At 33.7% G+C, this 12,788-nt stretch overlaps 1 protein-coding gene across 1 annotated transcript in view; it reads right to left on the bottom strand.

The window, feature by feature from the left end:
* The window catches only part of TSBP1 (testis expressed basic protein 1), a 55,433-nt gene that overhangs the window by 11,953 nt on the left and 30,692 nt on the right, over positions 1-12,788 (bottom strand). The window contains exons 23-26 of the mRNA XM_061146253.1: positions 12,549-12,566; positions 10,983-11,003; positions 10,277-10,294; positions 6,154-6,174 (exon numbers count right to left, since the gene is read on the bottom strand). Coding sequence (XP_061002236.1) covers positions 6,154-6,174; positions 10,277-10,294; positions 10,983-11,003; positions 12,549-12,566 — 78 coding nt within the window. The remainder of the gene's footprint in view (positions 1-6,153; positions 6,175-10,276; positions 10,295-10,982; positions 11,004-12,548; positions 12,567-12,788) is intronic.

Raw genomic sequence — 12,788 nt, 5'->3', positions numbered from 1 at the left:
CCTCTGTGTGTTTAGAGCTGAAATAAGTCTCCTATGGGCAGAATATGGTTGGATCTTGTTTTTGAATCTATTTAGCATTTATGTACCTTTTGATTGGCGAATTTAGTGTGATTATTAATTGATATGTAAGGTTGTCCTACTGCTTTATTGTTTGTCTTTTTATTTGAGGGATATTTTCATTGTTTTTTTTCCCTACCGTTTCTGCCTATCTTTGTAAGTTGGTGGTTTTCCATGGTGATGTACTCAGTTTCCTCTTTAAAATTTTTTTGTGAATCTACTCTAGATTTTTGCTTTGTAGGTTGAATGAGGACTACATAAAACATCTCATAGATACAGGAGTCCATTTTTATGCCAACAGCAACTTATTTTCATTTGTTTAAAAGGCTCTGTCCTTTGACTCTTCCATGTATATGTACTTTTTTCTTTTTTCAAATCTTTTAAATGTATGGCTAAAGAGAATATGGCTGAATTCTCATATCTGCTTCTGCATTCAGTTGTTGTAATAGGCTGTTTCAATTGAATTATATGAAGAAGATCTGACCTTGCATATCAAATATTAACTTTGAATCCCTTTTTATATTTTTCATGTCACAGCTTATACTTTTTATGCTATGAATTTGTCAACGAATTATAGCTATAGTTATTTTTAATGTTCTTTTCCTTTAACTTTTATACTGTAGTTAAGTAGTTAAGACATCATTCAAATACAGAGTAATACTTTTCTAATTCTGTTAAATTTTCACCTTTACAGGAGAATTGTGTACTGTCACATATTTTTATGTAGCTGATAATTATTTTTTCATTTTAGCTTGAAGAATTAGATTAGATTTTCTTAGATTTTCTTGCAAGGCAGGTCTTGTCATAGTGAACTCCTTCAGCTTTTGTTTTTTTGAGAAAGCCTTTATTTATTCCTCATTTCTGAAAGATAACTTTGCTGGATAAAGTATTATTGGTTGATAACTTTTTTCTTTCAGCACTCTGAATATGTTATTTCACTCTCTCCTGGCCTGTAAAGTTTCTGCTAAGAAATCCCCTGATAGTCCACTGGGGGTAACTTATAGGTTACTTTTTTTTCTTGTCTACTTTTAAGATTTTTATCAGTGATTTTTGGCAACTTCATTATAATGTGTCTTGGAGAGGCCTTTTAGCATTGAGATAATAAGGTGTTCTACTAGCTTCATGGATGCCTATGTCTAAGTCTTTCATCAGGTTTGGAAAGTTCTCAGCTATTTTTTAAAAATAAACTCCCTGCTTACTTTTCCCTCTCTTCTCCTTATGTTACACCAATTATTCTTCTGTTTGCTTTTTCAGATTGAATCTGATAGCTCTTATAGGGTCTCTTCACTTAAAAAAATCTAAGTGATCTATCTTTTTGTAACTGAATTATTTCTGTATTCATGTCCTCTAAGTCCTCTGCCCCATCTTCCATTTGGTTTGCCTTGTTACCTTTGCTCTCTATTGTATTTTTCATGATGTTTCTTGGTATACCTAACTTTACAAAGTGAAAAGAAGCATGGAATTTACATAAAACCTGGAAAAAATGTTTTTACACTGAGGAGAATGAGTATTTATATTCTAGGGAAGGGGTTAGCAAAGTCCAGCCAATAGAATAAATCTATCCAGCCTGCCACATATGTGTACATCCTGTGAGATAAGGATGGAACTTACATTTTAAAAATTGTTGAAAAAATAAGAATAATATTTTGTAAGGTGTGAAAATTATATGACATTCAAATTTCAATGTCTACAAATAATGTCTTATTGGGACAAATCCATGCTGTTTCATTTACATATTATCTCTGACTGCTTTTGTGCTACAACAGCAGAGTTGAATAATTGTGACAGAGACCTTATGGATTACAAAACTTAAAATATTTATTATCTGTCCTCTACAGAAAAGTTTACTCACCCGTGCCCTAGAGGAAACTAAAATACTAGAAATAGATTAGCAATTTTATTAATAAGTACTTGAGGTATTCCTGAAAATCAGAACAAGAAGGTATGTTAATTTTTGGATCAGAAACACAATTCTTCCCTACTTCCATTTCCCTAATTCTTTCTTCTGTGGTACCAGCAAGATCTCTAATAGGATAGAGTGCTATAATAGGACAGCAGATTCCTCAATGTGTGGTAAGAATCTGATGCTTCCTGCTACCTTAATGACTCACTGTGACTCAAGTTACTGTCATCCCCCTAATTGGTCTTACTGCTTTCACCCTTGTCTGCCAGTCAACTTCCCAGTATAGTAGCTACAGGTATCCTTTTAAAGTTTCAGTCAGATCAGATCACTCTGGTTAAGATCCACCAATGATTCCTCATCTTGTTTAAGCCAAAGTCATTACAGTGCCTTTCCAAGGAAGGCCTTAGAACATCTGTCCCCTCATAGCTCTCTGATAGCTTCTCTTTATCTCTTTATACTCCAGCAGCGTGTGATTTCTTGTTTTTCTTCAAAGAGTTCAGAAATGTTTCTATCACAGAGTGGTTTGCTCATTGTCCTCTCTGCCTGAGATACTGCCTTTTAGATATCTACCTGGCTAATTCTCTCACCTCTTTCATGTTCTATTTTGTAGTTCTTTCAGTTGCTGAGAATGGGGTTTTGAATTCCCAGCCGTAATTGTGAATTTTATTGTTTCTCTTCTCATTCCTATTAGTTTTCTTTCCCATATATTTTAAAGCTCTGTTTGTTGCATACATATTTGGAATTTCTATGTCTTCTTGGTGTTTTGATTTTTTTATCTTACTGTCATGTCCCTCTTTGTTTCTGGTAAGTTTTGCTTTGAGGTCTACTTTTTGTGATATTAATTTACTCACGCTTGCTTTTAAAAAATTGATACTTTCATAGTATAGATTTTATATTCTTTTACTTTTTTATAATTTCATAGTTGGATCATTAAAAATATACTATGCTAATTTTTTAGTAAAGCATTTTTAAAGCAGTTTTAAGTTCACAGCAATTTTAAGAGGAAAGTATGATTTCCCATATTCCTTCTACTGCTACGGATGCACAAACTTCTGCATTATCAATATCCCCCACCAGAGTGGTACATTTGTTAAACTGACAAACCTAGATTGACATTATCATACTACCAAAGTCTGTAGTTTACATTTTGATTCACTTTTTTTTTTTTATCTTTGTCTGATTTATTTCACTTAGCATAATATCCTCTAGACCCATCCATGTTACAAATGGAAATATTTCATTTTTATGGCTGAGTAGGATTGCAGCCATGAAATTAAAAGATGCTTATTCCTTGAAAGGAAAGTTATGACCAACCTAGACAGCATATTAAAAAGCAGAGATATTACTTTGCCTACAAAGGTCTGTCTAGTCAAGGCTATGGTTTTTCCAGTAGTCATGTATGGATGTAAGAATTGGACTATAAAGAAAGCTGAGCACTGAATTGATGCTTTTGAACTGTGATGTTGGAGAAGACTCATGAGAGTCCTTTGGACTGCAAGGAGGTCCAACCAGTCCGTCCTAAAGGAGATCAGTCCTGGGTGTTCATTGGAAGGACTGATGTTGAAGCTGAAACTCCAATACTTTGGCCACCTGATGCGAAGAACTGACTCATTTGAAAAGACCCTGGTGCTGGGAAAGATAGAAGGCAGGAGGAGAAGGGGATGACAGAGGATGAGATGGTTGGATGGCATCACCGACTCAATGGACATGAGTTTGAGTAAACTCCGGGAGTTGGTGATGGACAGGGAGGCCTGGTGTGCTGCAGTCCATGGGGTCGCAAAGAGTCGGACATGACTGAGCAAATGAACTGAACTGAATATTCCATTATATATATATATTTATATATATCTTTAAAAAATAATTTAATTGGAGCCTAATTACAATGTGGGAGACCCGGGTTTGATCCCTGGGTTGGGAAGATCCCCTGAAGAAGGAAATGGCAACCCAGTCCAGTATTCTTGCCTGGAAAATCCCATGGACAGAGGAGCCTGGCAGGTTATACAGTCCATGGGGTCACAAAGAGTAGCGACTGAGCGACTTCACTTCACTATACAGTATATAGCTTTTTCAGATTGGCTTCTTTTATTTAGTAATATTCATTTAAGTTTCCTCTCTGTCTTTTCATGATTGTATAGCTCATTTATTTTTAGTGTTGAATGATATTCCATTGCCTGGATGTACCACAGTCTGAAGAACATCTTGTTTGCTTCCAAGTTTTGACAATTACAGATGAAGTTGCTATGAACATCTGTGTGCAGGTTTTAGTGTAGACATATGTTTTGAATCCCTTGAGTATATACCAAGGAGCATGATTGCCAAATTGTATGTTAAGAGTATGTTTATACTTATAAGAAACTGCCAAATTGTCTTCCAAGATGGCTATACCATTTTGCGTTTCCATCAGCACAGTTGCTTCATATACCTGTCAGCATTTGGTATTGTCAGTATTCTGATTTTTGACTATTCTAAATAGATATGCAGTGGTATCTAACTTTTAATTCACATTCCTTGGTGATATATGATATTGAACATCTTTTTTAATGTTTATTTGCCATCCATATATCTTCTTTGGTGAGGTATCTGTTAAGGTCTTCAGCTCATTTTTTTTTTCAGCTCATTTTTTAACTGGTTTTCTTATTATTGAATTTTAAGAGTTCTTTGTATGTTTTGGGTTACAGTGTCTTTGCCAATACTTTTTGTCAGTCCATGGCATGTCTTCTAATTCTCTTGATAGTGCCTTTGCAGAGGAGAAAACTTTAAAGAAGTTATCTCATCAATTATTTCTCTTATAAATTCTGCTCTTAGTTTTGTATCTAGTAAGTTATTGCCATTCCCAACATCACCTAGATTTACTCCTATGCTATCTCTAAGGAGTGTTAAAGTTTTGGGTTTTATATTTAGGGATGTGATCCATTTTGAGTTAAGTAAGATCTGGATCAAGGTTCATTTTTTGCAAGTGCATGTGCAGGTGTTGCAACACCATTTGTTGAAGTTTATCTTTGCTCCAGCGTATTGTCTTTGCTCCCTTGTCAAAGATTAGTTGACTCTATATATGCAAGTAAGGCTATTTCTGGGCCATCTATTCTGTTCTACTGATCTGTTTATCTGTTTTTTTCACCAATACCACACTGTCTGGATTACTGTAGCTTTATATATAAATCTTGAAGTTGGGTAGTGTTGATCCTCCAATTTTGTTCTTCTCTTTCAATATATTATATTAGCTATTCTGTGTCTTTTGCCACTTCATATACACTTTAGAATCAGTTTTTCAGCATTTACAAAATATCTTCCTAGGATTTTGATTGAAACTGCATTGAATCTATAGATTACTTTGAGAAGAACTGACATCTTGGTTATATTGAATTGTTCTAGATATGAACATGGACTATCTTTCCATTTATTTAGTTATTTGATTTAATTCATCAGAATTGTGTAATTTTTGTTTTTCAGTTGATCCATTCAGACCAACTCTTTTTGGAAAATGGAGACGTATTCATTTTTTAAACGTTTGCCTGAATATTACATAAGTTCCTCTTCTGTTCTTTCAAGGAGGGAGCCTCAGAAAAGGCTTCTACAGTAGTGCTCCTAACATTTACTCTCTGAGAAGCAGTGGTGATTCAGGTTTAGAGATGAAGGAAGGGACAAAGATCAACTTTTCTTTCTATATTCAACTTATTTTAATTAGTTTTTCTTTGTTTACATTGTGCATCTGTCCTTCCTTATACTCTCAACTTACTCCTATTTCCTAATTTTATTTTTCCACCTTTCATCTTTTGGAATTTTGTTTTGTGACCCTATATTTCAGATTAAAATATAAATTTGTTATTATGTTATATCCATGGTCTTTCTGGTGATCTGACTTCAGCATAGTTTGCCAGCAATGTTTCCCTTTGTTTCTATTCTATAACTTAATTCTCTAACCAAAGGAACAATTTTTTTTCTTTATCCTTGACATATGGTTTCCTGTTTCTATAGGCCTTTAATTTACAGCCTTCCTCCCTAAAATCCCCCAAACCCAACAACCCCCTAAACTATTTGTAACCTAAAGTAATACTAAAAATTGTGAAAGAAAAGTGGTGGAAAATAGTCACTCAAGGTTCAGATTAGTCAGATGTTAAAAGTATCAGGGCAAATAAAGGAACACAGGTATTACAGATGGCCGGAAGAAACTGAGAAAGATTATTAGAACTTACCAGCTGCCACTGGACCAATTACTAAAAAAGTAAAATAAAACAAATTATTATTAAAAAAAAATTATGTACTTGGTTTCCATTGAAAACCCCACTAGGAACATCAAAAAAGGGACTTTTGGGAAACATTACATCTTATATCAATATTCTATTCTGTATTAATTCAATATTAACTCCACTTGAATAACCTAAATATCGAGATTATTATTATTATTTTTTGTTATTGTTCAAGTTGCTAAGTTGTATCTGACTCTGCAAACCCATGTCAAATTCATGTCCATTGAGTTGGTGATGCCATCCAACCATCTCATCCTCTGTTGTCCCCTTCTCCTCCTGAACTCAGTCTTGCCCAGCATCAGGGTCTTTTCCAATAAGTAAACTTTTCACATTAGTGGCCAAAGTATTGAAGTTTTAACTTTAGTATCAGTCCTTCCAGTGAATATTCCAGGTTGATTTCCTTTAGGAAGGCCTGTTTAATGGGTTATATGAGTGAAATTTACTTTTCTAATGAAATAATTTTTGTTTTCAAGATTCTTAACTAGGCCAAGAGTCACAACCTTTTAGGAGAATGATCACCAACCAGTTCAAGACTACTATTTTAAGTTTCTCTTCCTTTTTTTTTGTCTTTCCATATTCTCTCTCCATTTTCAAACCTCTAACCACCATGTCAGCTCTCATCATATTCCTTTTGCAGTGGAGAACGTTTATTTATAATTGTCAATTTAAAAATTTTTGTCATAACTTTTCAATTTTTTTTCTTTCTGATAACCTCTGGGTTTTAACCAGAAATTTTAAATATGGTTTAGTAAGTAGCATGTGTGAAACATGTAACCATTTAACATTAGCGTTCTTACTTGCACATCGTTCAAGGGTATAGAACAGGGGAAATCCAGGATCGGTTATAATGACAAATGAAAAGTCTCAGGAGCTTCATTTCCTAATCTTTTATAGGCCTAAGTCTTTCATATGTTTAGAGTGGGCAAATGGAGTTAAGTTAAGCTCCTCTTACTTTTCTTTATGAAAATTTAAAGTATTTATTTAAATTTTGCTCCTTCTATTTTTTTCTACTTCAGAGTCTAATCTCATAATATGTCTGTTCTGTTCCTCACTTTCCATTATATAATTCTTCTTAGTCTATCACCTAATTTACTTATTCCTTGTCTTATCTTGAAAATATTTGAGCTAAAACCTTTGCTATTTTAGGACATTTTTTCTATTAAAAATAAGGCCATATTATGTCTGTTCTCTTTATTCTTTGCATGAATATATTTCTCACTTAATATCAATAATTTTGGGAAATACAGAAAAATTTAAAAGCAAAGGAGATGGGGAAATATTCCACTTAGATTTTGCATTAGTAAAAGTGATTCCAGCCAATCAAAGCATGGGACTGGAACCCTGTGGGGGCCAAAGGACACTAGGATTGCTAACCAAACAGTATGTTGGTGGGTTTGGAAAAGAACTCTACTCAACCTAACAAAAACTCAAGCTTCCAAAAATTCAATTACTAATCAGATTCTCTATAGTGGAAGAGGAAAAATTCCTGAGACCACTTTCTCTTCTAAGAAGGAAGCTGCAATGAAACATCATAAATCAACCTCTCTATTGATTTTGTCCAATAATTGAGGGCTGAAGGACAAATGTGAAGGCATTAATATACCCACAGTTCAGTTTAGTTCAGTCACTCAGTCGTGTCCGACTCTTTGCGACCCCATGAATCACAGCACACCAGGCCTCCCTGTCCATCACCAACTCCCGGAGTTTACTCAAACTGATGTCCATCGAGTCGGTGATGCCATCCAGCCATCTCATCCTCTGTCGTCCCCTTCTCCTCCTGCCCCCAATCCCTCCCAGTATCAGGGTCTTTTCCAATGAGTCAGCTCTTCGCATGAGGTGGCCAAAGTACTGGAGTTTCAGCTTCAGCATCAGTCCTTTCAATGAACACCCAGGACTGATCTCCTTTAGGATGGACTGGTTGGATCTCCTTGCAGTCCAAGGGTCTCTCAAGAGTCTTCTCCAACACCACAGTTCAAAAGCATCAATTTTTCGGCACTCAGCTTTCTTCACAGTCCAACTCTCATATCCATACATGACTACTGGAAAAACCATAGCCTTGACCAGATGGACCTTTGTTGGCAATGTCTCTGCTTTTTAATATGCTATCTAGGTTGGTCATAACTTTCCTTCCAAGGAGTAAATGTCTTTTAATTTCATGACTGCAGTCACCATCTGCAGTGATTTTGGAGCCCCCAAAAATAAAGTCTGTTTATTTAAAGACGCTGTTTCCACTGTCTCCCCATCTATTTCCCATGAGGTGATGGGACCAGATGCCATGATCTTAGTTTTCTGAATGTTAAGCTTTAAGCCAACTTTTTCACAGTTTCATATAAATAGGAAAACTGGGGGATGACACGCAGTAATTGTTATGGTAGAAGTTATTAATATCTAGATATTATTAATACTTTACATTATTATAAAGTATTAAAATTTCACAGTTATTATAGATAAGCATTATTTATGAATTATAAGCTAATAGTGACTGTAAAGACTGTTATTACACTAAGTTAAAGATTTATTCTTTGCTCATAGGTCATTTAGAAAAGAGTTGAAATATAGTCATTAGATAGAATGACTGGCCTTGTATGTGGAGGAGATATGAAAAGCTGCTGAAAGATAGGCAGCTGGTGAATTTATACCTAAAATCTCATCCAAGTCAAGGTCATACTTCCACCTAGTGTATTGAACAGAGTTTATATTAATGCTATTATTCTTGAAAGTAGTAAAAATGGTCAAACGTTTTATCATTTGATAAGAAGAGCCAGTTTCCTCACAACACTTAGAGGGCACTTAACTAACGTCAACCAAGAAGCAGCTCTGTGTGACTGCCAAATAAAGAACTAAACTCCTAGAGGTACATCAAAATCCTGTGTCAAAAACATAAAAATAGATCTCTCTCCGGGGTGTCACTTTGAAAGAATAATGTAATCTCTCTGACTACAAGAGTTAGAGGCTATCATCCTCTAGTAACTGGAACATGAAATTTTAAAGTCTATTTTAGGAGACATAGGTAAGAGGGTAAAGTATGTATATATACATGTTTCTGAGGAAATTGAGAAAAAAGAATTTCACTTTCGTTGGTAATTTTTGAAAAATTATTCCTTTTAAAAGTTCTCCACTGCAAAGTATGTTAAAGTAGACCTCGAGAATAGTAGGAGAAAGGTATCAGATGTTACCACATTCGAATGTAGCTCATAATTTTCCTGCCTGTCTCTTTTGTCGACGAGATTTGACTTCCTGCTCTTGTCTCTTCATCGTCAGATTTTCCTCACAGCTTGACTTGCATTGATGAAATGTTTAAACTGTCACCAGCACTTGTTTCTCCCTATTTTTTTTTTTTTCTGTCAATAGGGGTTTATGTTTTCCACTAATTTATAAACAAATTAGTTGTTCCAGTAATGTGGAATAATGAGAATGAGAACTTCAAATTTTCAAGGAAATGATTAAAGACAATACCAAATAAATATAATATAAATTAAATTTTAAGAGACATTAAATAGTTTACCCACAGCCACATGACTGGTAAATGTTTTAACTGAGATTTGATTGGTCTGTCTGATTCCTTTCTTAAACACTGAAATATATTACCTTTCCTTTTTTTTTTTTAAACCAGTTAGCATCATACAAATTGTTTTGTCCCATATTTAGAATAATTCCTTGGAGCATGTATATGGAAATGGAACTATGAGTTTAAAGGATACTCTATTTTTTATATCTTGCAACATACTACCTCTGCACGTTTGCTTTCTAAAAGGGTTATGTTAATTTAAATAGGATCAGCGATGTATCAATGTATAATACTTACCAAAGCAATGCTGACATTGCTTATTCTATTTAAATTTGTTTCTTCTTTGGGTGAAAAATACTACCTCAAGGTCTTAATTTTCTATCCTTTATTTTTTTTAACCAGTCGTTGGGCATACTATGGTTTTGAAATTCGTCAGTAACTTAAGGGTACTGGATAATGGGGAGGCAAAGTGGGTTGGAAAATGTGAATATGAAGTCCTTTACTTGAGGGCTAATTTTCAAAAAGACATTGGAATTAAGAAATAGATGAATAATAACTTACCAATAGGTACTGGAGTAACTGGCAGAACAACATGAAACAAATATATAATAGCAGAATTTTAGGATCAAGAATATAGTTACCTTCCTTGTTTTTTCAAGGCAACAGAGAGATGTTTGGAAGACACTAAACCTCCCCCAGAAAGATATCCAAAATGGAATAAGAGGAATTAGCATTTCTTTGTGGTGAAGTAGTAGTCCTAGTCTGATGCGACTGTCTTCAGTGTATTTCAATGTAGTAGAAAGGGAGACGGGCGAATAACATAAATGCTTATGTTATTCTTTTTCTTTCTCCTCTAGTATACAGGATTTAAATCATATGGAGAACTTTCAAAAAATTTGAATGCTAATTGCAATTATTCTCTTTCCTCTTCCCATACCTAACATATCACACTGAGTTTCCCTCTATTTTTTATTGGTATCTCCATATTTATTATATCCCCCCTATATATTTTTCCTTTTTGTTGTGTGGAAGGTTCTTGTTATTAAAAGCTCTTTGAATAGTTTTAGAAAACAAAATTTTTTTTTATACTTAGTCTCAATCAAATATTTATTCTTTTTATTGAAAAATTAATAACACAGCAGGTTGCCAAGTAAAAGAGAGAAAGACTATTTATAAATAGAATAAATGCAATTGGTCATATTTGGGAAAAATATCTCAGTTTACAATCTCAATTTGTACCAAATTTATGAAATGAAAAAGGACTTACTGATAGGTACTGCTACATGTGCTAAAATCCAAACACAAATGATTAGTATGGGTTGATGTTGATAACAGAATTGACACTGATAATAGAATTCTTACTGTTTCCAGACAAGAACTTCTGGGATGAAAAAGGAAGAGTAAGTTCCAAATCTTTTACATGAGTTACTTTAATCTTTCTTGTACAGTAACACAAACATTTTAAAAGGGTAAGAAAGCGGGAGGTTATTTTACTCTTATCATCTAATTTCTCATGGAAATTAAAATACCACAGAGCTTGGAAAAGCCTCATATCCTTTGTTAACTCTTTCATGTGAGTTTTCCCACTTTTCTCTGTCATTCCTGTCTCACATTTGTTGAAAACATATTTTTTTCTTGAAAAATCAGTACAGTTAATTCCAAGATTTTCTTGGCATTCTTAATTATTTCTGCTTATCAGCTTCATCTTCTAGATATTATTTAATAATTCAAGTGGAAAGAAGTTGGTCTGTGTGTTTGCAAAAATTAATGAACATAAGCAATTCCAGCTGTCAGAAATGAAGATTGACTTCACTTTCCCTGTGTTTCTCCTTGGGCAATAATATATAATCTCTATCCTGTCCTTATCATAAGTCTCTTAAAATATATGAAGTCTAGTTTGTTTTTAGTAGGACATTTTAACTTACTATGAAAAAAATCAATCATGTTAATTTTTCCCACTTATCGTTGTAATCTGTGCTTTGTATAGAATCATAAATATTCTAGTAGGATTCTGAGGAGAGGGTGTGAAAAATATAAATGTCAATTTTTTCCTTGAAATGGAAACAATCATTTTTAGGAAAAAGCCCACAGTGAGTGCATAACAAATACCAAACAGAAAGGAAATTTCTTAGAATTGCAGTTGTCATTAATGTAGATACAGAGAACATGGCTCTCATTGATCTAATTGATATTGTTTGGTAAATAAATATGGAAATATACTCTATAATACTACTGAAACATATTTGTCAGATACAACAGTTCCATTTCTAGAAGTGAGAGAAATAAGCTACATTTTCTTCCTATTTTCCCCAACTTCTCTGGATGAGAAACATGTCTAGAATGATCTAATTTACATATGAACTCTAGGACAGGAGTGTCTTTTTCTATTTTTGGTCTCTGCTATATTCCCAGTGCCTGGCACATGACAAGACCTCAATAATTATATTTTTTTGAATGAGTAAGATCTCAATGACTTTAATTTTGCCGATTCAGCTTTATTTCTGTCTTATGCTTTTTAAATTTTGTACCAAAGAGAGTTTATAAACTCTAATAAAAATACTAACAGTTAACACTTTTTTCCATAGGTAACAATTTACAAAAAAATAAAAAATGTTCAAAAACATTATTTCCAACTCCAGGTCACCTTTAGCCTGTTTGTTATTTGCCATTTGTGAATTTTTTACTTTCAAAATATTCATCAGTGACTAGAGGAAGTTAATCAATATTAATAGAGAAATTGAAAAACTTGAATGTCAAGGTCTTACTTGTTCAGAAAAGGATATAATCAATACAGGAACCAACCCCAGAATTGATGGATAGATATAAAACTTACTTGGTGGTTCTTGCCTTACTGTGAAAGAGAAATAAAATAATTAAATGAATGAGATGCAAAGAATGAGTTACTTCTCAAACTCTTTATGCTGGAAGTTTTAAAAAACAGAACTTTGAGAGATCACCAAACTCTCTATTTAGAATTAGTTAAATCAGTGGGAGAATAAATGTCTTCAGATTATTCTGCTCATGTACCTTTTGAGTGCTTTTTTGGGAAGAAAGGATCAGAGAGGAATCATTG

The sequence above is a fragment of the Dama dama genome, chromosome 7 (assembly GCF_033118175.1).
Source record: "Dama dama isolate Ldn47 chromosome 7, ASM3311817v1, whole genome shotgun sequence".
Classification (NCBI taxonomy): domain Eukaryota; kingdom Metazoa; phylum Chordata; class Mammalia; order Artiodactyla; family Cervidae; genus Dama; species Dama dama.
This window is presented reverse-complemented; position numbering and strand designations above follow the sequence as displayed.